The 25,728-nt window shown below is 36.8% G+C and overlaps 2 protein-coding genes across 2 annotated transcripts; both read left to right on the top strand.

Annotated features, from left to right (window-relative positions):
• Window positions 1-19,546: 19,546 nt before the first annotated feature.
• Window positions 19,547-20,500, top strand: LOC136807644 (uncharacterized). The gene has a single exon (XM_067064238.1). It carries the CDS (start codon window positions 19,547-19,549, stop codon window positions 20,498-20,500), a length of 954 nt encoding a protein of 317 aa, XP_066920339.1.
• Window positions 20,501-21,637: 1,137 nt separating this feature from the next.
• Window positions 21,638-22,462, top strand: LOC136807643 (uncharacterized). The gene has a single exon (XM_067064237.1). The coding sequence runs from the start codon at window positions 21,638-21,640 to the stop codon at window positions 22,460-22,462; it is 825 nt and encodes a 274-aa protein (XP_066920338.1).
• Window positions 22,463-25,728: the final 3,266 nt, after the last annotated feature.

Raw genomic sequence — 25,728 nt, 5'->3', positions numbered from 1 at the left:
GAAGTATGTGAATGAGCAGAAGCATTTAATAAACAATTGATACTCTCTTATTCGACGTTCTACTATTCGATACGCTTCATTATTCGATAATATTGAAAATCACCGTCAACAAGAATCTCTCATCAACGACGCTCCCTTATTTGATGCAAATCTAATTCCCTTTGAAAGTCAAATTAGAGAGTGTCAACTGTATTGCATTTGAACAGTCGCTGATTATGGGTATGAATGATTGTGTGTTAAAAGAAAAAAAAATTACAACCCCTTCTCACAGACCCACTCCAATTGGAAAAAATATATATCTCCCCAGTGGAAAATCATACCCTAACTTTCGTCCAGGCTGCAGATATCAGATAAACAAATCCTCATTGCAAAATATTGCGCTATTTTTTTCATCTCCGTTGAATTTTTTGACATGAAAACTATGGAATTCAAGTCACTAACCATTACATACCATTAAAAACAAAGAAAAGCAAATCACCTTCCACTTTCTGTTGCTTTACCCCCACTGCCTGAAAAAATAAGTTAGGGATGTTGAGGTATAGTTCTACGTTTCGTCAGTAACGTTCTAACTCATCTAAAAAAGAAACACTATTTTAACAACTCACAAGAAATTATAATCCGTCAATATGTTACACATTTCACATTTCACATATAACTCATAACCATCATTCTATCGTCTTGACAATCAAGCATAGAGTCAAACTACTTTAATACAAACATTTTTCTTAGTCTTTTGTAAAATGATACAATCCGTTCAAAGTTGAACTCCCCTTGGCTAAGTCACTTTAATACATAAGATTTTTTTGCTGTAAGGGGACACGTTCTTCGCCAAAGCAAAAAGTATTAGGGGACTTTTGCTTGGAGGATCTTAAAGCAATGATTACCTATGTAATACTTTTACTACTTCCCCATTATCAAAATGTAAATTTATTTTAAGTGGTAGTATTTGAGCACTGCACGGAAAAACAATCACGCTTCATATTTTTACCGAAATTTGATCTTTATTGAAATGTGATGAAATGATTTTTTAACATTGAACCGTAATATGAGAAAGATGAATTTTTAGATATAAGTCTTGAATATGGTTGAAACTGTATTTTGCCAGGAATTGAAGAGCCCCGTCGGGAGTACTTAAACAAAAAGGGATACCGCTGGTCAGGGTACAAAAACGCAAAAATAGAAATGTCAGTTCCTTGTTGGGTACTTTTTGGGGGAATTTGGGAAAAAGAGGGAAAATTTTCATCGCGCGAAATTAGTGTTGCGATCTTTGTCATCTCAGAGAAGAAGTCATTGCATTGTTTTTTCGCGCGCGTTCTATTTTGTGCCAATCAAATTGCGTCACGCATTCGAAAGATTCGAAAATGTTGCAATCAAAATCAAAACAAAAAGTTTCATTTGAGACTTTGGCTTTTGAAAAGAACACATTGAGTTTTTCAAAAAATAAAACCTTATCGTGCTTTAATTATTACTCTCATTCTCAAAAATAAAACTTGAGAATGAAGGAAAGTTGTAAAATTAATTAAATTGAGATTCGATTGAAAGAGGTATGTATGTATAGAAATGGAATGCTTTGTTTGCTTCAGTTTTCACAGTAGACTTTCCTGCCTTCGAAATTCAGTTATCGAAGGCAGCCTTTATTTATCTAAAATTTATTCTTATCAAATGGTGATTCAATTTTGGATATCAAAAACTCCCAAGGATGACCAGTAAGTTTTTATTTAATTTGGAGATGAAAAATGGCAAAAAAGAATGAGTAGCTAGAAAACTACCGGCCATTTGTGCGAAAAAGGGATTTTTTTTTCGAAGTTCTTCATCCAGTAAGACTATATTCCAGTAATATTTGAAAATTTTAGGCTGCTAGTTTGAAAATCAAACCCAGCTCGATGTTTAATTTATTTTTGTTGATCAATGTAAAATATGTTTTGGATTTTTAAATGCTTTGAACTCTTTATAAAACTAAAAAATAAATACTCATGCCAAAATTTCCTATGCCCTTTACGTCAAAATCTAGATTTTAGAAAAGTTTTCATTATGCCATCTCTTCTTGTTCAAAAATCACCACATTCTTCAAAAGGAAACCCCATAACATTATACATATTTGGAAAGCCCTTTGATTATACTTTTCGAATGTTTGGACCTCCAAATTTTTTGCTGTTGTTAAATGCGGGTTTTCCCTGACATGTAAACAAACATTAGGGGAATTCAAGGGAAAATGTCTCTGTTTTTCAAAGTGAAAAATCACCACATCGCAGACCTGAAACTTTGTACTTGTTATACATTTTTGGAAAGGTCTAAGATTGAATTTCAAAGAAAGATGGACCTTAGCAAGATAAAAAAATGCTCACGATTTTTTACGAACCCTGAAACACAGGAGGGTTTAAGAATTTTGTTCGAAAAAGCACTGAAGTTCAACGGCTGACAAAATGAGAAATCCTTGGAGTAAAGAGCTCAAAAAAAGAGCAAATGATAGACGAAGTATTTTACTTTTCAAAAATATATACTTTTTTCATCAAAGAAGTATGGAAAATGAATAAATAAGCGTTATTACTTAGGAAAAATCACAAATTATTTTTCTTGTCTTCTTTTTGACATATTTTCGAACGTTTACCCCCGTCTTTTCTGACGTTCGATTCTTTGACGTCAAAACATGGAAACCCCATTTGTCGCGATGTGGAAACTCATGCCATTTAGGGTAACTTTTTTCGCAAATTTTGGCAAAACTTTCCGAAAAATGACTCTCCCCGGTAGGGTCCATTTTCCAACCACAGCGGCACACCCCCGTCGGTCAGCAAGGGTAGTACCCCCGCGGGTGAAGAGCTTAATAATGTTTAGTTCATATGCATCTAGAAAGAATCCGAGGGTCACTTCATCTTTCATTTGCTGTATCGAATACATCTTTTTCACCGTAGGCGTGCGGTTAGGCACGTGCAACTTTATTATTTAGTTTACCGCCCTAAACTTGATCCAACCTTTTTTTACACTTTTTTCTATTGTCTTTTAGGTGCAGAAAAAAGTTTGGGGCGGCTTTAGGGTGGTAAAACGTACAAAATAATGCCCGCGCGGCAATTGGCGGCTACGGTCGAAAAGGTATATACAAAGCACTTGGGTAAGGATATATAAAGTAAACTTAATATATGCTATCTAAATTTGTTCAATACCCATTGAACCAGAGTGATTTTCTTGGGCATACACGGAAAATGATAGGATAAAGCAGTTCTTGCACATTCCGTGCATTACTTTTCTTTAACAGACCCTTGAAAGGAGGCAGGCATCAGAACCTACTTGAGATTTAAGGTACATGTTTAAAATCACGTATTGAATAAACACCAAGGATATATTTTTTTCAAGTGGAATTTCATGTCAGTACAAAATTGCATGCAATACGTATTCAAGGGTCAAATTACACCTTCACTCTCAAATGTATAGTGTAAGCCTCACTTGATAAATTGATGTAACCACTTTGATCTGAACATCTTATCTAATAAGTTGTAATGTATTTCAGTCACTTCTAGCTTAACAACCGGGGGGGGCTGGAGTTTGAAAAGTGGATCCTTTCATATATGAATGTTTGGTAAATTTGACTCTTTCAGAACAAAAAATCAAATTTTTTTCCCATTTTGAAAAGTGGCAAAAATGACTTAAAGTAGACGAAAAATTCAAAAGAATTTCTAATTTGCACCCTGGAAATTGTCCGAAATGACTAAAAATCGACCAAGTCAGGTTCATATCTTGGAAATTAGTAAATCTGGACCCTGTCAGATATCTCTAAAGTCTAAAAAAGGGACCCTGATCAGCCCTTCGTCCCCCTATTGAATTTTGCCTAAGTGCTCCCCGCTTGGGCTCTTTCAGTACCGTCGAGTTAAAGTTCATTCATTTTATGAACGATTCTTACGGCTGTCAGTGATTTTGATTGCGAGGAACCTTTTAACCTTTCAAATCCGCTACCTTTTTTGAAAAAGGCTAAAAAGTTAATCATTTTTTTCTGGAAATTTATTCTTTCAAAGGTCATTTCTTGACATATGATTCAGGTATCAACTTTGGTATCGTTGGAAAGCTCTTTCTCTCAACTACAAACGATAGCAGATTTCTTTTCTCTGAATCTCAAGTGGTCAGTAGTTATGCCCAAAAGACTGTGTATCGGCAAAATGACCTTTTCAAGACGTATATATACGCTTTTCGCCGTCTAAGGGTTAAAAAAGATAGGAAGAAGTTGTTTTCCAACGTACCAAAACATGACCACTTCTTTTGATCTACAGAAAGTATCACCAAATTACTGGCGGTTGACAGGAAGAACAGCTAATTTGAACTCTGTCACAAACAAATCTTTGACTTAGATTGGATCCTTATAGGGATGACATTTAGGATGCTACAGACTTTACATGAGTTTTAGCGACTCCAAGTAATTCTAAATTAAGAGGGGTGTACAAATTTGAAAAGAAAGGTGACGGTATTTGGTGTCAAACATGCCATGTGTGGTGGCAAAATAAGGATATTTTTGCTGTCGGTGTTCACGGTAATCTAAGAAAAATTCCTCGAACGCAACTACGAATTGAACAATATCGCGTAATCCTATTTTTTTGACAAAGAAAGTTAAGGATTACGTCAGAGCTATAAAATATATAAAGACACTGTTACAGAATTCTCCTCTATGTAATACAATGCAAACCTTTCAGCTGTCTGAAACGAATCATTATATATCATACTAAATTTCATTTTATACCGAGAACTTTAAAGAGTGAATCCCCTGGGTGTTCCCTCAAAAAATAAAACATAAAAATACAGACCTTAATGTTCGCACACCAGTTTTTTCAAAAACTTAGTAATCAAATATCATAGCGCTGAAGTTGTCACAAAAATTTTTGTAGCTTGGTTATTATTGTCACTGTCAAAAGGATTTTCTTAGCATCACTCCCTCTGACCCCACCCCACCCCCTTGCGTCATTGTGACGTTCGTCACAGGAAACATTGATATGTGAGTGGCCCCTATGTAGTTATTTTTTTCCTCAATTTTTGCCGACGATTTTTCTGCTAATAACGCATTATGTGACCAGCATTATGATTTACATATGCAATAATAGAGAGAATTTCAATAGGCACCAATACCCTTGTCTTCCCAGTTAAATTTGTTAAACATTTACACTTATACTGAACAATCTAGTGGAAACTCTTTTAAAGTTAAAAATCTCGAAAAAAACACCATAACCTGACCACCATGCTCAAACTTATCAACATTTTGCCAACTACAATATCCTCACTAAAGTCATTTATCAGTATTTATAACCAGTATACACCTCTGCTTATCGACAAAAATAATTATCTACTTAAAGTCAATCTAAAATTACTTATGAGCTTTTAGAGGTTTGTACAAGATATTTCACCCACCACACACACACACACACACACACACGTATATTCGATTGCGGCTTATCAATGACGGCATCATTAAGGGCTCTGACCATGGTCAGAAAATTGTATTTAGTATTGGAACATAGAAGTTATGTTTTCGGTTCTTTAACACTTTTAACAAAGAATTATATTTTGTAATTGGTAAATATGAAAAATTCACCATGGTCAAAGGGTGTTTTCACACTATCTGCTTGAAACATGGTGAACAATTGAATGCACGATTTTCTCTATTGTTTGCTATTATGTGAATTTGCACGGACGCTTGAAGATGTCAAGCATACTTGAAGTCGATATGATTAAGTAAAATGAGCAATTAAAATAGGTTTGTGAACCGAGATTCTTTTCGGGATGCCACTTATCATTAGAATATTTTTGATTCTTATATGGAAAAAAAGCCGTATTACACGTATTGGCGATATACAAATTTAGGGTTTTAAATATAATTTGTTCAAATATGTATAGTTAGTTCATTTTCGTTTGGATAATTGTTAACGACTTTCAGAAGCAAACATTCTTTTCTCCTTATACGAAAAATTCCTTCATGTATTCATTTCTAATCATTCACATTGATTTTTAAAACTCATTGTTAAGTAATTACAATGCACGCTTTCCAACATCTCAAGGAACGTCAGACCTTTCCCGGGAAAACAAAGGAAATTATCACTTTTGCTTGAACGAGTCTCTGGCATTCCACCGAGAAGTAGTAAAATTTCTTATCTTTTCCAGCCTTTCTTTGTTTCATCAACAAAACATTTATATGATTCACACGTTCAAGTAGCAATTAGCTTGAACTTGCAGTCTGAAAACACCAAAAGCCCTTAAGTGGCCGCTAATTTCTCTTATGTCTACTATGGCTGCGTTTAGACCAGCCTGGCATTTGTAATTGCTTGCAGTATTCTTTTGAATTCTATTGTTCCGCGCAATTGTTCGGTTTGTCAAATGCCTAATGATGCCAGCGTGTTGGCATTCCGTTGGCATTTGAAATGCCATTTTGAGCAAAGGAATCCCCTTTTCTGGCATTTCAAATAAAACAAAGGAACCAAAAGAAAGAGAAAAAATGACATTTTTGATTTTTTAAAGTATTTGCACGTTTTTTATTCAGTTCTTTCTATAGATTGTAAAATTTGCAAGATTTGCCATAGCCTAGCCCTACGGCAAAAAGTTTCAGTCTTAATGACTGCAGTTCTTGAGAAATTCCATGCTTTTCATTGTTTGATCTGTCAAACACCCCCCCTCCCAGGAAACTGAGACGGTTGTTTTGATAATTGCCACCACAGGGAGCCTAAAGCGACCGAGGATGACATTCATAGCTTCGCACATAAGGAACTTGGGCAAACATCTCATAATTTTGCGTTTGCGTTTGCGCGCGTTTTTCAGTATTTGTGTTCCGGGTTACAAAGTTCCGCATCAAGGGTTGCTATCCGATAAGCGGATAAGTTTTTTCAAGATAGCTCTTTTTTAGCATGCGCTGCGGGCGTTTGATTTTTGTTGTCGTATCGGAGTTTTTAAACGATTGGCCGATGGCTCCAGGTATTTATAACAACATTGAAGTTTCTTTTTCTTTGTTTGGGGCCTTGTATTTTGTTACGAATTTCAACATTTATCGTTCTGTTTTTAGATAATATCCCTGTAGAAACATCAATAAACAATTAACAGCAACCCTCAGCAAAGACAACCAAAAACAAGAAGCGATTAAGTGAAATTTGCAATAGTTCATTAATTCTACCTAGCTATAACAGAAAAATGTATGCTGTTTCAAATATTTTTTGGCCTCCATTTTTCAAGGGGATGGGGTGTTTTAGGGTGTCTTAACCATGCTTTAAATTTCTTCTTTCCTTTTCAAAAGCAATTAGCAGATGTTAAATCAGAAATTTGAATCCTAAAAGTTAAATTGACTTTCTTCTTTTGTAGAATAAAAAGCGTTGTAGAAGTTCTGGTGGTAAGTTGTGTTTAGACATTACTAGTTTAATCAGATGTTTTGTTACAATTGTTAGATCAAAAGTTTTGAACAGCTTTATCTTGATAGCATTAGTTTGCAACCACCTTTGTGTATTTCAGAGTTTTCTAAATCTTCATTGTTTCATTGGACCAGCGCGCTAAGGGTAGGCCTTTCATTTGCAATTTTCTGTCTGTCCGTTGTCCGTGTGTCATTTTAGGCAGAAACGGCGCTTAAAACCAGTACCACACTTTTTAATTTTGCCGTCTGGAGAGGGAAAAGCTTGCTAAAGTCGGATACTGGCTATAAAAGATATATTTTCTGATTCCGCGCTCCTTCAAAACAATTTTCAAAACAAACCAAGATGGCGGTCGAAGTGAGGAGGTTAATTCATACTTTCTTGAACATTTTCTTTGCTTTAGTGGTCAAGAGACTTTCAAACCAAAGAAATTTTGTAATTGTTTTTCTTTATAAACCTTTTTCAACATTCTGCCATATCTTATAGTCTTTGCTCAAGTTTTCAAAAAGTTTTATGAGTAAAAATTCTACCTTAAATCACTTTCATTTTTAGTTTCTTGTTTTCAAAAAGACTTTATAAATTTTTAGGAAATAATGGCTTCTGATATAGAAATAAATAAACTGAAATGCAGCTGATGTGTAAAATTGAACATAAGAAAACAGTCACTTCTGGATCTGTCGCTGTTCAGGCTGTTAACAAAACCACGGTGCGCTGGTCACAGTGGTGGGATGTGGTATGATTTTCAAACTCAACACATAATTATTTCAAGTAAACTGATTCTGGAATTTGGTAATACACAAAAATGGAGCCCATGTGTAAATTGGAACAAGATTGGAACTTTTTCCATGATGCTACGCGTGAAAATGGTTATTTCTGGATCTGTCTCGTTTGGCGATTGGTGGCTTGATTTGTCGTTTGTCAAACTCGACACATAATTATTTCAAATAAGTTGATTATGGAATCATGTTAATGGAGACTGAAATGCAGCTCATGTGTAAATTTGAAGAAGATTGGGACTTTTTTCATGATTCTACACGTATATTAAATAAAATGGTCATTTCTGGATCTGTCGCATTAAACGATTGGTGGCTTGATTTTTCAAAATCGACTCACATAATTATTTAAAGCATAAACTGATTATTCTGGAATCTGTTAATGGACACTAAAATGCAGCTCATGGGTAAATTTGAACTAAGCAGTGAAAATGGTCATTTCTGGATCTGTCACATTAACTGTTAACTCACATTAAATCACATGAATAGACGATATCGGATTTAGATAAATGCAATGCATTCTGGTTTCTAGGGACTCTCAAAGGAATTATAGTAGATCAATTATAATAAATTATAATTCCTTTGAGAGTCCCTAGAAACCAGAATGCATTGCATTTATCTAAATCCGATATCGTCTATTTTATTAGCCTTGATATGCAGACTGTAAACTATTTCATCGTCTAGTTTTTTAAAGATTATTTTTCTGGTTTACGATCTGGTCCAACTAACATGCCTGCAGGGATATTTCTCCCTGAATATGTGAGTGCACCTAATTGGTTAAAGAGCGCCCACTCACTATATATTCGCGGGTTTTTAAAAATATTTTTCTATGGGCGCGCATAATTTATGGAAATTTTTTACACCTAGGATATTTTTGTTTCCAAACCCCCCCCCCCCCTCCTTAGTAAGTTTTGATATTTTTTCCAACCTCCCCCCGCTTATTCCAAACCCCCAGCTATTAGGTACCGTGAGATTGGATAACTTGCATCAGTGGAGGCTAACATGCATAGCCCTTAAATGAAAGACCTGGCTGGTCATTAAAATACAAAATTAAATCAAAACAAAAATGGTAGAGTAGAGCTGCGAGCGGAGCTGCGTAGTTGTATTTTAATGACCAGCCAGGTTTCATTTGAGGGCTATGCATGTTATGTTAGCCGCCACTGATGCAAGTTACCCAATCTCACGATACCTGAGAGTATTCAACCGGGTGAACCTGCGCCTGTAGACCCGGTTGGTAGGAGACTATTCAATAAAATTTCAAGCGTCTAACCAATGAGAAGTACAGCGGTGATTTTGGAAAAATTTTCCCTGTCTTCACTTTGATCCATGTCAACAGGGTCATACATTTGCTGTTTTGCACGCTCGTTTTCAACACGTTACTTTTCGCTGGGCCTTCAAGCCAACAGGCTTCTTGTTATTTCTAGAAAACAACGATGAACCAAGTAACAAAAAGAACAAACAAGTTGAAAAGCACAAACTTATCCAATCTCGTTGCAACTGCAAATTGGACTGCTCGAAATTCTCAGAAGACAAACGAGTTAAATTGCACTTTTGGGACCTTGACTATAACCATCAAAAAGTATGGATTTACAATCACATTGTTACAATGGAACCAGCCAGAAGATATGCTGACTCAAACAAAAGAAGAGCACGAAAGTATTGGGTTTCCGGATGCCTCTGGAGAACAAAAATTTGTTTGCAAAGATATGTTCATTTCCACCTTGGGATACCGTTTCGACAAATTCATTTCAACCGCGTTGAATACAACCTCAAATTTTGGAGTGACTTTACAAGATAAAAGGGGTAAACATCCGCCAAAGCATGCAATGTCAGATTCTGGAAAACAGACTGCCATTCAACATGTTATGTCATTCAATCCTCAAATTTCTCATTATCGGCGAGAGCATGCCCCAAATCGGTTATATCTTCCATCAGAGCTGACCATTCAAGAAATGTACGAGGATTATCTTGATCAAAGGAAAGAAAACAATGAGAATACCATGTCATATGTTCAGTATACTCGAATTGTGAAAAGTCAAAACATATCGTTTGCAAAGCTTGGAGATGATGAGTGTGAGATGTGTGAAAGTCATAAACTTCATCTGAGAGATGTAAAGCAAAAAGACACTAGCACGAGTGATGACAGGCTCGAAACTAGGATTTTCAATGCCAAAAGAATTGACAAGGATAAAGACATGTCTTGTGGAAAAGGTGATTGCTTAGCGTGTGTAGTTTGGCTAGATCACCAAACGAAGTACAGGCAGGCTCGCAAGGCTTATAAAGATACGTTATTTCTTTCCAGCGACATGCAGAAAGTCATCCTACTGCCTCGACTGCCGGGCTTCAAGTTAAATTTATTCACCAAGAGATTAGTGGTCATTAGTCAAACTTTTGCTCCACTCAAGAGTGAAGATTTTGAAATCTGCAAGCCTGTTGGGGTTCTTTGGCACGAGGGTATTGCTGGGTGCAAAGATGAAGACGTCACCAGTGCATATACATATGTTTTAAGAGTGACCACTGTTCGCAATATTCAAATGTTGTACTTTGGTTGGATAATTGTTCAGGACAGAACAAGTGATGGACATTATATACAGCCCTCGTATTCTTAGTCAATACTCCAAAGTTTAATTTGAGAAGAATAACTTTGAAGTATTTTACGGCAGGTCACACATTCATGTCGGCTGATTCATTTCACCGAAACGTTGAGAAGGAGATGAAGCAAATGAAGAAAGTTTGCGACTGGCGAGAATTTCTGACATGTGTTGAGAAATCAGGAAACACGGTTGAGATGACGATTGGAGACTTCAAAGATTTCGAACATGGATTGAGTCAAGGTAAGGAGTCGAAAGAAACCAGACCACTCCTTGAAAATGTTGTTGTTGCCGAGTTTAGGAAAGGATCAACTTCCATGCACTACAAAACAACACACGAAGCTTATGAATTTTCTGAAGCTATTTTTCTGAAGGCCAAGATCAAGAAGGCCATTGTTGATAAAACTTATGAGGTGAAATCTAGAAAAACACCTCGTGGCGTAAATGCAAGTAAGCTAGATGCTATAATCCAAAAACTTGGACCTTTTATGCAACCATCACGCCTTGCTTTCTTCAAGGGGCTAGAAAGAGAAGATCTTTTGGAAACACGTTGAACTAATAAAAGTACAGAACTCCACACTTTATAATTAAATTTGTTTCAATTATGTGCACAAGTTTCTTTTTCAATTTTGTGCATTCATAAGTATAACAGATGCATTTTTTTCGTGATATTATATAATTTATTTGTTTCAATTTCATACATTCTATACAGTAGTATATCATTTTTCTAAAATAATTTGTTTAAAATTAAATTATTCTATACAACAGTATAATTATCCTTTTCAAATTATTTGTTCTAATTCATACATTCTATACAACAGTATAATTATCTTTTCAAATTATTTGTTCTTATTTACACATTCTATGTTGACTTTTTTAAATATCTAATGTTTATCATTTCTCTTTTACTTTGTAAAGTCATGGCTCCTTTAGCCACTTCAAAAAATAATCATCAAGATTTCGAGAATGACGTATTTACCCTATTTTTAGGTTTTCAGAGGTAAAATTTCAAACCCCCGCCAATAATTAAGTCTCCCCGTTTATTAGGATTTAAAAAATTTAACCCCCCCCCCTTCCCCCGTTTATTCGGCACCTAAGAGTAATTATTTATTTAGAAAGTTTTTAGTTTCAAGTTTAAGTGTTCTAGTAGTCTTTCTAATATTTGTTTCACTTTTTGCACTAGTATTTTTATAATAATTTTTAAACCATATTTAAAGATTATCCTACTATTCATAATATTTTATTCAAAAAAGCATTCAATATTAAAATAAAATCCCATTGTTTTTATCGTTATTAGTTAGTCATTTTATTGAATGAATTATTTCAAAAACAAAGGCGCCCCCAGCCGTTTGTGTGAATTGTTGATTGGTCTTTCTTGGTTGTGTGAATGGGTGAAAATTGAAAAAAATGCATAAAAAGTGTGAGTCGAGGGTCCACTGGAGGGTCCTCTATAACCCTAACCTTTCAATAATGCTCATCTAAATCTGCTTACTTCCTTTTGTCAGAAAACAAAATCCTTCAGATCATTAAAGATCTTCGAAATACTTTTCTGATAAAAAGAAGTAAGCCACATACTTCTTTTTGTCAGAAAACAAATCCACAAAACTGAAAATCCTATTCTGGTAAAGAAAAGGCCGTACTTTTTTGAGATGCCAGTTCATGTCTCAATAAAAGAAATGCATTTAAAAATTGAAGTTCAATTGGTAGATAATTAGTCAGTCATTTGTTTTTTGATATGTATTACATGCATCTAATGCCAGCATAAAACGCGTTTGGTCGATTTTCTCAATTTTGACTTCATGTGGGTTACTTCTTTTTGTCAGAAAGGGGCAGAAGTATCAAGCCATGTACCACACAACCTTCTTACAGTTTGAATGATTCCGACGCCACAAAGTTGATTGATATTGAATCAAATGTCTTGGTTCAGTCAATTGTTGGTAAGCTCAAATTTATTGGGCCAGTTGAGATTAAAAACTATGTTACAAAACTGGCAAATCAAGGAAGGACAAGATGAGGGAGTGCCTCATTTCAGACGGTCCTGTTTGTTTAAAAATCACTTTCTGGAATGATTTTGTTGATTTTATCTCGGAAGGTGAATTGTACCAAATCACACAAGTTTATTCAAAGACGGTTAATGATTGTATCGTTCTCTCAATTGAACCATCTTCTATATTATGTAAACTAAATGCACAATTAGATTGCGACTTTGATAAGATTATTGAAAATGTCCCTGTAGATTCCATTGAGTGTGTTCTTGAGGTAGAATACATAAAGAAAGTCTACTTCTACTCTTGCAAAACTTGCAAGAAAAGAGTTGATATATAAACTGGGACCAATTTGAGCACTTGTAAGTGCGGGAGGGATTATCCAACAGACAGACTTAATCCAAAGTTAAAACGTATTGCAGCAACTATCAAATTTTTGAATAAAGATAGTTTGGTTCTATCTGCAACTTTTTTTTAAATCCTGATTATCGATTGGTCATCGATTGTTTAACCTATCGATTGATAACTTAATCGATTGATAATTTTCAACGATTGGGTATCGGTTATTCATTGATTAAATATCAATTAGCAATTTGTCATCGATTGGCTTTCGAATTTTGTGGTTATCTAACTTGACGGCAACCTGCCAAGTTAAAAAAGTAGTCAGGATAAAATAAAACCTACTCTTAAAAAAATAGAAAAAAATCCAAAGAGCCAATCAATAAGTAATTGACATTCAATCAATAGTTAGTCGATGAATAATCAATCATCAAATAGTCAATCAATAGGTAATCGATCATCAAAAGGTCAATCGATAATCAATCGATTTAATCGATGACTAATTGATCAATCGATAGGTAATCGAGCATGCCTCAAAATCCTGATTATCGATTAACAGATGCAGCAAGGTTTGAACTTACACGGACTATGGCCGCTGGTGAAATGCAATACCCTGAGTATCAGAGGTCAAGTTTTCAAAGAGAAAATATTAACCTCTGGACGAGGTTGGGTTTTCCAATCGGAAGGCGTTGCATTGCAAAACGTTCGAAAATTGTCAATCAAATTTTCTTTTTAAAACACAGAACACAATTACGTCACTCAAGAAAGAAAAATAACACGAAAATCGAATCAAAACAAATAGAATTTCGAGTGAAAAAAATAAAGTGAGATAGGGACGTGATGATCAAACTGATTAAAAAAGTTTTCTTGTCATATATCTATCCTGGCTGATCCGAAATATGAGATCTATCAATAGAAGAATAGCTACTGTAAAGCTGTTTTTTTTTTCGAGTGCAGTCAGTTGCTGAAATTCAGAAGTTCTGCTGTGCTGCTAGTGCTAGACAAAAATATTTAACTGAATATTTTGTTGTGGTTTGGAGAATAAATTAAGGCAAAGACTTTGAGAAAGTCTAAATCTTTGATGAGGGTGAATACTTCTAACGATGTTAGAAATAGCTGCCAGAACTAGGATACTCACTTATCAAGTCATAGTCAAAGAGTCAACAACTTGACTTAGAAATTCTTTGAAATTGCATTTTGCATTTGCATTTTCTTGCATGCAGTTCTACTGCATTTGGTCACACCCTTTTTTCACAGCTCTCTCATACTGGCAAGCTGGTAAGTTAGCTATTTTTTAGTTTTTTAATATTCAGTACTTTTACATGAATTTGTTTGAAATTTCAATAATCAGATCTTATACATTTTTTATGCGCTTTTGTACAAGCATCATTTCATTTAATGACTAGGCTTACATTATGTGAATTTTCTTGTTTTTGCTCAAATTAATTGACAAAATTTTGATTAGAGTATTTTTTCATTTTTCTACAGTTTGAATATATGTTCAACATTATTCCAAACACTGCCCGTGTGTGTCCGCTTTACTTACCTGACTGGTACGACCACATTCAAACAGCCTCAGATGTCTAATGAGCAGAAGAACCAGAAAGATTGATTATCGAAAGCTGAATGATACCGGAGAAAAGCACTTCATCGAGGATTCTGTCGCTTCACCCCCTCATCATCCCAGACGCTTCATTCAACAAGATCTTCCAGTTCAACATCCACTAGCTCCACAAGCATACCAAGGACAAGGTTCGTCAGCCACTTTTCAATTGACACCCACAACACAACAAGGTTCGTCAGCCACTTTTCAATTGACACCCACAACACAACAAGGTTCGTCAGCCGCGCCTCAATTGACACCCACAACACAACAAGGTTCGTCAGCCACTCCTCAATTGACACCCACAACACAACAAGGTTCGTCAGTAACTTTTCAATTGACACCCACAACACAACAAGGTTCGTCAGCCACTCCTCAATTGACACCCACAACACAACAAGGCTCGTCAGCCACTCCTCAATTGACACCCACAACACAAGTTTCGTCAGCCATTCTTCAATTGACACCCACAACACAACAAGGCTCGTCAGCCACTCCTCAATTGACACCCACAACACAACAAGGCTCGTCAGCCACTCCTCAATTGACACCCACAACACAACAAGGCTCGTCAGCCACTCCTCAATTGACACCCACAACACAACAAGGTTCGTCAGCCACTTTTCAATTGACACCCACAACACAACAAGGTTCGTCAGCCACTTTTCAATTGACACCTACAACACAACAAGGTTCGTCAGCCACATTTCAATTGACACCCACAACACAACAAGGTTCGTCAGCCATTCTTCAATTGACACCTACAACACAACAAGGTTCGTCAGCCACATTTCAATTGACACCCACAACACAACAAGGTTCGTCAGCCACTTTTCAATTGACACCCACAACACAACAAGGTTCGTCAGCCACATTTCAATTGACACCCACAACACAACAAGGTTCGTCAGCCATTCTTCAATTGACACCTACAACACAACAAGGTTCGTCAGCCACTTTTCAATTGACACCTACAACACAACAAGGTTCGTCAGCCCATTTCAATTGACACCCACAACACAACAAGGTTCGTCAGCCATTCTTCAATTGACACCTACAACACAACAAGGTTCGTCAGCCACATTTCAATTGACACCCACAACACAACAAGGTTCGTCAGCCACTCCTCAATTGACACCTACAACACAACAAGGCTCGTCAGCCACTTTCGAATTGACACCTATATCATCAACACATGTCGAACAGATTACAAGTCTGCTTAACTGTAGACCCCAACTAGATCAAAACCACACTGAAATTCCAGGGATACCGGTTCAAAATATTCCTGGAATTCAATGGCCAACCACCGAAAATAAAGATAAGCTTAAGGATAAGCATTATACAACTCTACCTTATATTCAAAATCGATTCGTTGAAGATCAGGGCGAAAACGACAACATCCAAACGTGTATCAGAAGCACTGGTGACATTTTAACACTCGTCCGAGAGTCTCCTACAACAACGCCTTTGGTTATTTCACCAACTCAAGCAGATTACATCCAAGACTTATCAACTGTTCAAAACTGGTTGGATTCTCAGCAATCAATAAACTCACATAACTCATCTCTATCCAAAGACTCATCTGAGAAAGGGAGCACTTCATCATCCAACACAACCTCAAGAATGGATAAGGAAAGAACACTAGAAATACAAGCAAAATTGATTACAAATAAACTTACTGATCTTATACATGAGGATCCAGTATCAGATTCCATGTTCACATTAGAAGAAGTAGATGACATGGTTGCAAGAATTGAATCAATCCGCTTGAACTACAGAGCTTGTCACTGCGATCTAGAAGTACAACTTGGTGCAGAGGAATACGAAACTCTCATCACAGTCAGAGAAAGTACACTGACATTAGTTCGAAATTATCTCTTTGAGCTAAAAGGGGCCCCCCTAAAACTGCAAAGAAGAACAATCCGCAAACATGAAAATCAACGTTTATCGTCCAACGAAGTTGCAGCAAAGAACACCAAGCGATTCCTGCTAGATGAAATCAAGGACATCAATGAAACCCTCAACAAAGTCTTCACCGAAGATCCAAAAGAGTTTGAGCACAGCCAATTGACTGAAGCCAAATCAGCCCTCAACGACCACCTGAAATCAATGAGATCACTGAGCACAAAAGTACGTGAAATCTTGTGTATCGAAACCGACGATTTCCAAAATGAAGTCGACTACGTTACCAAATAATACCACGCACTCTGTTCAGCCAAGCATAAGTATGTTGAAGCACTTAACAACGAGATTGCAAACACTGAAATCACCAAGCAACAATCATTCCAGTCCTCCAAACTCAACATCAAACTTCAAAAATTCAAGGGGTATGACACTTCAACAGATATATACTCCTTTCAAAGTTACTTCGAGAAAATTCACCTAAAGACTACCCCAAAAGCTTACTTACCAGACCTCCTAAAGAACAATTACCTTGAGGGATCCGAACTCATACTTGTGAAAGGGGTTGACTCCATTGATGAGATCTGGCAACGTCTCAAAGCGTCATATGGTGAACCAAAGATGTTGCTATCAAAGAAGCTTGGTCAATTGGATCAATCAACAAAGAACCTGAGGCACAAGGACCCAGAGAAGCAAATTGATAGTCTCAGTAATATTGTGACTTTCATGAAAGACTCGCACAAATTAGCAGAGCAACACAATATTTTGGAACGATTATACTGCGGTGGCGCCATGGAGAAGATATATACACTCCTTGACAAAGACCGCATCAACAAATGGTTCACTCAACTCGATGAATGTGAGTCATCAGATGAACCTCTTGTTTGGAAGAGATTTGTCATCTTTTTGGAGAAAGAAATCAGTATAGAACAACGAAAACTACTATGCAACCCACATTCAACAACTGATCAGAGGCAACCACCACGCAATCCTTCACGTCAACAATCATCATACTATGGAGAAACAGAAGACTACGGACCAACTCCACGAGACAAGATCGACCGAGACAAGATCCACCCCCATGTCTGATATGCAGGGAAGACAATCATGTCAGAACAAATGGACCAAAGGGTATGAAACTAATCCAGTACTTCGCATGCCCAAAATTTGCACAAATGAAACCATCACAAAGATTTTCCGTGCTTTGGAAGAAGAATCTATGTTATCAATGCCTCTTCCCAGGAGCAAGTCGATCAAGAATGAAACACCAAGAAGATAGATGCCAACGAGAATTTGCTTGCCCGCACAAATCTCATGAAAAGCACCTTTGTCGAAAGCATGTTTTGGTCTGCCAAGAACATGCTGACAGTGACGAGAACAAACATTACAAGCCTTCAAAGATCGCTACATGCAACAAGCTGATCTACCACCTCATGCTAAAGAAATCAAACTATCATTTTATGCAATGATCCAATCTGCTCATCTGGCCAAGAACAAACCTCAATAAAAATCTGCTGCAGATAATTCTATGATCGACGACCGAGCAATTTACATTCTTCAAACCATCAAAGTTGAAGGCAAGCGCTATACAATTTTCTTCGACTCTGGATGCAACGACATGATCGTCCGAAAAGAAGCAGTTGACAAACTCAAGCAACGAAGTCATCTTGAACACCAGGAAGAAATAACTGTTGGTGGTGTTGGTCAAAGTTCACAAACGACCAAGATGGGAGTATATCGTATTGACCTTCCACTGCACACCGGAGGGGATCCCTTGCTGAAAGGTGTCTGTCTCTCTCAGATCACTACTCCATTTCCAATTTACCCGCTGGACAAAGTAGAACAAGATATTCATGATGCTTACCGTCAGACCGGAAAAAAACCCACTTCATCTTCCTTCGCTACCACCCCATGCTGGTGGTGAAATCGATATTATGCTTGGAATCAAATATATAAAATACCACCCTCAGCCAGTATTTCAGCTACCCTCAGGACTCACCATTTATCGATCTCTCTTTGAAAATGTAGATGGAGGACTCGGAGTTGTTGGTGGACCCCACAAAGTTTTCAACGGAATCAGCAACGAGAAGGGTAAACATTTGAGCAACTTCATCCTAAATCAATACACCATGTATCAAGCCGGAATTCTTTTAAATCCAGATATACCACTCCTTCACGTCAAGACAGAAAAGGACTCATCACAATCTCCTCCAAGATAGCAACAATCATGCATTAGTCGCACGCAACCAAAAGGTCTTCCAAGATGCAAAGGAAGCAGGTGTGTAAACTGCCGTGACTGTTCTGATTGCAAAGAAAATGAATCAACTGCGTCAATAAGCATAAAAGAAGAAGTGGAGCAGCACTTAATCGACAAGTCTGTGACAGTAGATATCAAAAACAAAGAATCATGGGCGGTCCTACCCCTTCTTCATAATCCAGAAGTCAGACTGGTTCCAAACAAAGACAAAGCACTAAAGATTTATCATCAACAGCTGAAGAAATTGGATCAAACCCCAGAAGATAAAGCTGATGTTATCAAATCCGAGGAAAAACTCCAATCCATGGGTTACGTTGATTACGTAAAAAATATGACTGAATCACAACAAGAGATGCTCCTCAACAGTAAAGTTCAAAATTTCATACCGTGGCGTGCTGTCTGGATTGACAACTCATTATCAACTCCTTGCAGGGTCGTATTTGACGCAAGTCACCCCACAAAATCAGGTTACAGTCTCAACAGCATCATAGCAAAAGGCACAAACAACATGAACAAGCTGGTGGAGATATTTATCCGCTGGACCTCACATCACACCGCATTTCATGAGATGCCTTGGAGTTTTTACAAGATACTTCACTAATTGGTCATTTAAAGTGATAGAGATGACGCGTTCTTTAGAAAAAGTAATAAGATTCTTTTATTACATCTTAACGACCAACCAAATCAAATAAGAGCTTGTAAAAACTCCAGCCATTTCATACCGATATACGAAAGATGTATAATACTGTAAAACTCAAAGAGGAACACTGGTGCCTACAGCGTTACATCTGGCAAGAGAATCTAGACCGCGAGCATCTTCCAGAGGAAAAAATAATCAAGACCTTGATTTATGGTGTTAAGTCGTCAGGAAATCAAAGTGAAAGAGCATTGAGAGAAACAAGCAAACTCTTCAAAGACGAATACCCTGAAGTCAACCAAGTTGTACAAGAAGACATCTATGTTGACGACTGCCTTTCCGGTGACAAATCAAAACGATCAGCAATAGAAAAAGCCGAAGACTTGGAAAATGTGCTTAATAACGGAGGATTCTGTTTAAAAGGCGTAACGTTTTCAGATGAAGACCCAAGAGAAGACCTCTCCAAGGATGGAAAAAGTATCAACGGAGCCGGTATGAAATGGTATCCCAAAGATGATGTCATCACCTTAGATGTTGGAGGACTCAACTTCGCGAAAAAGTCAAGGGGAAAGAAACCCATCACACCAGATTCAAAACAAATTCCAGTTAATCTTACACGACGCCAATGTGTTGCAAAGGTCGCTGAAGTATACGATATAACTGGCAAGATCACACCTATCACCGCTGGCATGAAACTCGATCTTCATCAATTGATCGAAAGAGGCTTGAGTTGGGATGATTGCATACCGGATGATTTGTGGCATATATGGGACGACCATTTTCAGATGATGGAGGAAATATCATCAATCAGATATCGACGTGCAATTGTTCCATCTGATTCTGTCAATCTTGATATATCTACCCTTGATTTTGGAGATGCCTCAAAACATATGGTCTGTGTAGCAATCTATGCACGATTCTTACGTTCAACCGGCACCTACTCATGTCAATTAGTCTTTGCAAGATCACGATTAGTTCCTGATGATATGACACTACCTAGAGCTGAACTTTTCGCAGCAACGCTAAAAATGCCCACACAGGAGAGGTCGTAAAATGATCCTTCAAAGACCGTCATAAGTCAGCATTGAAGATGTCTAATAGCCAAATCACGCTTTTCTGGATAAACGATGAACACAAGCGACTTAAACCATACTTCAGGAATCGAGTCGTAGAAATCAGACGATTCAAAAACCCGGAAAATTGGAACTTCATCCCTGGAGATCACATGATTGCTGACCTAGGAGCACGAAAAGGTGTTAAACTTCAAGACATTACCGAAGACTCAGATTGGTTCAATGGGTACCCGTGGATGGCAGAAGATGTATCAAAGTTTCCAATCAAAACAATCGAAGAAGTCAAACTGAGCAACGAAGAAGCAAGACTTGCTAAACTTGAGCAACATCCAGTTGACATTGATCCAACACTAATGCCAACCAGTCACCACTCGATCAACTTTGAGAAAACCAAAGAAGTATATAATTCATCAAACTACATTGTCAACCCAAATAAATTTGACTGGGCAAATGTGAATCGGATTGTTAGCTATGTTCTAATCTTTATCCATAAAGTAACAAGGAAAAGGAGGAAGAGGCGAGGAGAAGCTTCCACAATTGACCCATTGAAAGCCGTCACAATATTTCTTTAACAAAGCTACAGAAGAAGTCAAAAGATTTTGTGACCCCAAAAAATACACAAAGATATCTACTGAAATCGAAGGAACACTTTATCACACAGAGAGAATCCTCCCAACAGATCAATCAACTACTGGAAAAATGACTAATGCAATGCTGGATTTGTCACCCACCACATTTTGCAAACCTATGGTGTACCGACACTCACCGATTGCATATGCCATTGGTGATTACATACATTGGTATCACAAGGAAGCCAAACATTGTGGAAATGAAACCGTGTACAGATACGTCATCCAGATTGCTTACATACTTGATGGCAGAGAACTCATCAGAAGGAAATGTGAACGGTGTCGCTTCATCGCAAAGAAAACCCTGGAAGTAGAATTTGAACCGATCTCAATGCATAATCTCAACATCGCTCCTCCGTTTTACTCCACCTAAGTAGATCTCTGTGGTCCATTTTCTGCATACTCAAATTTCAACAGACGGACAACAATCAAGATTTGGTTTGTCGTATACTACTGCACAACCACATCCGCAACCAAGATTAAAGTAATGGATAACTACAGTACACCTTCTTTCATATTATCCTTTGTACGGTTTGCTAGTGATGTCGGATACCCCAAATATCTTCTCCCAGATGAAGGAAGTCAACTTCTCAAAGGTTGCCAAGATACCCGTCTAAACTTCAAAGACATTCAGAACCGCCTGTACTGTGATGTCCAAGTTGAATTCAACGCATGCCCAGTCTCTGGTCATCATATGCATGGAAAAATTGAGAGAAAAATTCGTGAAATTAAGAAATCGCTCTCCATCCATCTTCAAAATGACAGATTATCATTATTGCAATGGGAAACGATCGCTGCAGAAATCTCCAACACCATTAATGACATGCCCCTTGCACTTAAAGGAATCCGCGACTTTGAGATCCAAGATGTGCTTACTCCTAGTCGACTCTTACTCGGTAGGAACAATGACAGGAGTCCCATATTTCCTGTCAAAATCACCTCCAATCCTAACAAGTTTCTCAAACTAGAAGAAAAGATCATGAATGCTTGGTTCGAGACATGGCTGACAGTTCACGTACCAAAGCTACTACACAAACTGAAGTGGTTCAAAAGTGATACAGATATCAAAATTGGAGACATAGTGCTATTCATCAAACGTGAAAGTGTCCTTTGTAATACTTACCAGTATGGAAAAGTATTAGAAATTCAACGAAGCCAGGATCAACGAATACGTACAGTGGCTGTTGAATACAAGAACGCAAACGAAAACGAGTTTCGCATAACAAATCGAGCTGTCCGTAGACTTGTGCTCATTCATTCCCTTGGAGAGTTAAGCCTCTCAGAAGAACTTGCAATGGCCATTGATGAATGAACTATATAAATTTTGCATTGTGTTTTGGGGGAGTGTAAAATACTCACTCACAGACTTTGGTGTTTATATTGATTAACTTTTGAACTGAAAAATTTATGTTTGAACACTTTCAGAGACCATTTGCAAAGTGATGAATTTGGTTGTGGTTTACATTTCCTAGCCTGTGTGCTCGGTTTTATTTTAATTTCACTCTAGAATTTAGAGATCGATTTCTATGCTAGGATAGGATTAGTGACAAGGCTATATTTTTCATAATTATCTACTTTGTTTTGTTTTTCTGAACATTGTCCACTTTGCTTTTTGCTGGGAATGTTAGAAATAGCTGCCAGAACTAGGATACTCACTTATCAAGTCATAGTCAAAGAATCAACAACTTGACTTAGAAATTCTTTGAAATTGCATTTTGCATTTGCATTTTCTTGCATGCAGTTCTACTGCATTTGGTCACACCCTTTTTTCACAGCTCTCTCATACTGGCAAGCTGATAAGTTAGCTATTTTTAGTTTTTTAATATTCAGTACTTTTACATGAATTTGTTTGAAATTTCAATAATCAGATCTTATACATTTTTCATGTCCTTTTGTACAAGCATCATTTCATTTGATGACTAGGCTTACATTATGTGATTTTTCTTGTTTTTGCTCAAATTAATTGTCAAAATTTTGATTAGAGTATTTTTTCATTTTTCTACAGTTTGAAAATATGTTCAACATTATTCCAAACACTACCCGTGTGTGACCGTTTTACTTACCTGACTGGTACGACCACAAATGACACCCATAGCCCTGATGCAAATGTTTCACTCGATCCAAATACTCAAAATTTTCTTTGGACATGGAGGAAATGTTTTAGATTCGATTAACTTATTACACTTGACAGTTCAGTACAGTTTGCGATAAAGAAGTTAGAATATTTACTTCCAGTAATAGTGATCCATTCTTGGCTTGTTTGCTGTGTGTGTCAGGAACGATGAAGTCTTGCAAAAAAGGGTAAGTCGTTTAATATTTTAGAATTACAGCTGGCATGAATGAATAAAATCGCCCAGCTTTTTTTATCCCAAATTGAATGAAACTTTTCTCCGTTTGAAGAATTTCTATGGGCCCTATTCCTAGGGAATAAAACACTCAATTTGTGTGCCATAATAGGGTATTTACTTTTTCTGAAGTTAAGAAATACAACCAGAGAGTTTGTTTTGCGATAGTTGTTTCAATTTGACTCATCTATTAAGACAAAAGGTGAAGCGTGACGCTGCAGATCAAATCTGTGTTTTGACTGAACTCACCAACCTTTTAAAGGTACAGTCTGTTTATCGCAACAACTCATGCTAGATTTAAAATCCAATGAGTGTGTTCCATCTTGCTTCATAATAAAATTGTTTCTTTAAACTTATGCTGTTCATTTTTGAAACTGAAAAATAGGGACGGTTCACTCTTCATCCTTGAAAGATAATCTGGAGATATTTTTTATGAAGAGAAGGAGTATAAAACTTTAAAATAAATGTCTCGTTTGTGGTTTAAAAGAGACTGGTATCTCGGGGTCTTTTGTCTTCATCATAAAGTATGAAAATGTTATCAAAAGGGACTGAAAAATTGCCCTCACTGATCTGACCCGTACGTCAGTTAGGTACAATTGCAAGGAAAATCTAGTTGAGTTAGCAAGGTATCGCAGAGTTCCCTACTGACATAATCGTTCCGCCTTTCATTTCTCACAATTTTTTCTGAAAAAGCAAATCAGACATGATCCGCAACCTCCTCTAAGCCAAACAAAGCCAAACGTTGAAATATATCTACTTTGCGAGCGTTTTTCTACAAGATCTTGTATTAAAAAAAAACTTCGTCTTCACAGCTCGAATTTATTCGCGCTGTGATACTCACGGTAGAAGGGCAACGCTGGCTATTTCGCCAAATATTTCATACACAACGACGAAATTGATTACCTCGAATTTGTTGAACAGTTTCAACCGAAGTTTGCACCAGAAGGCTCAAACAAGTTCACGAAAGAAGAAACAGCCAACAAATACTTTCTATATACTGTGCATATCCATACTTTTCAAGATATGGTGGATAAGATGGATGAAGCTATCATCAATGGACCCTTTTTCTTTCGAGGATGAAGGGACTCCTTGCTATGTTGATATTCTATGTTAATATTATTACACACTCAAAGCTTACGTATCGTATTATTACGCATAAAGTTATATAAGATTGGCATTTTCGATGGTATGAGATCTCTTGGCTTATTTATGTGTGATATTTACGTTGATATTTACGTTAATCCCTGCAATGTACGTTGGACTTATACTTACATTTAAAGTAAGCACTGGTTTTCTGAACATTGAAGAACTTGATGAAAGAATAATTTATTCGATTCCAGCGTTCAGGCTGTTCTGTTGACACTATTTTAAATGTGTAACGTTCTTTTAACACTATTTTGAATGTGTAATGCACGATGTGCAACAATGCAATGTCTTTTGACATTACATACCGAACCCAACAGCTGATTGGTTGAAAGTGGCGTATTGTTTAATTTTGCGTCACTTAAAACAGCTGCTGGGTCCATGGTGCAATGTCAGAATACGTTGAAGTGTTTCATATCATAACATCATATCATTGGTACCACTAGAATTTAGACGCCGTGAACATCTTTGTTACAGGCCCGTAGCAACCAGGGGCAGTTGCCCCCCCCAAAAAAAAAATCAAAATAATTTTGTAATAATCTCTAGTTGGAAAATAGCTCAAAAATAAGGTCTTTGAGTGCAAACTACAATAAAAAATTAATAGTGAACCAACGATGTAAAAATAATAGATAACCAACTTGCCTTGATTCTCAAAAAACATCCGTGTTACGGTTGTAAAAATATTAATGACATATTGTATCATAAAAAGTGCAATTAAATAAAAACTTGATGTATATTTTTCCAAAATTTGGGTTAGAAAAAGTGTATTTTCCTATAGGCAGCCTCACAGAAGGAATTTTTTAATTATATTATTGTTCTATAAACATTCATCTGTTTATTTTGTATCATGCAACCTTCATGCACTTTTCATACGTGAGATATCGCATTTCAAATCACACATATATTTTTCAGATAACAGCATTTTATGAGCATTTATTTATCCAGATGAAGATTAAGTTGTATCAGGCCGATCCGTGGTCAATTTGTCTAAATATTGGTACCTTTATCTTTTGAAAAAAATTCCAAAATTTGCAGTAAATAACAATTCAAATTTTCTATCAATTCAGTGGATGTCAAAAAGTGTGTCAAA

Source organism: Clytia hemisphaerica, unplaced genomic scaffold, assembly GCF_902728285.1.
Source record: "Clytia hemisphaerica strain Z4C2 unplaced genomic scaffold, Clytia hemisphaerica genome assembly, whole genome shotgun sequence".
In the NCBI taxonomy this organism is placed as follows: domain Eukaryota; kingdom Metazoa; phylum Cnidaria; class Hydrozoa; order Leptothecata; family Clytiidae; genus Clytia; species Clytia hemisphaerica.
This window is presented reverse-complemented; position numbering and strand designations above follow the sequence as displayed.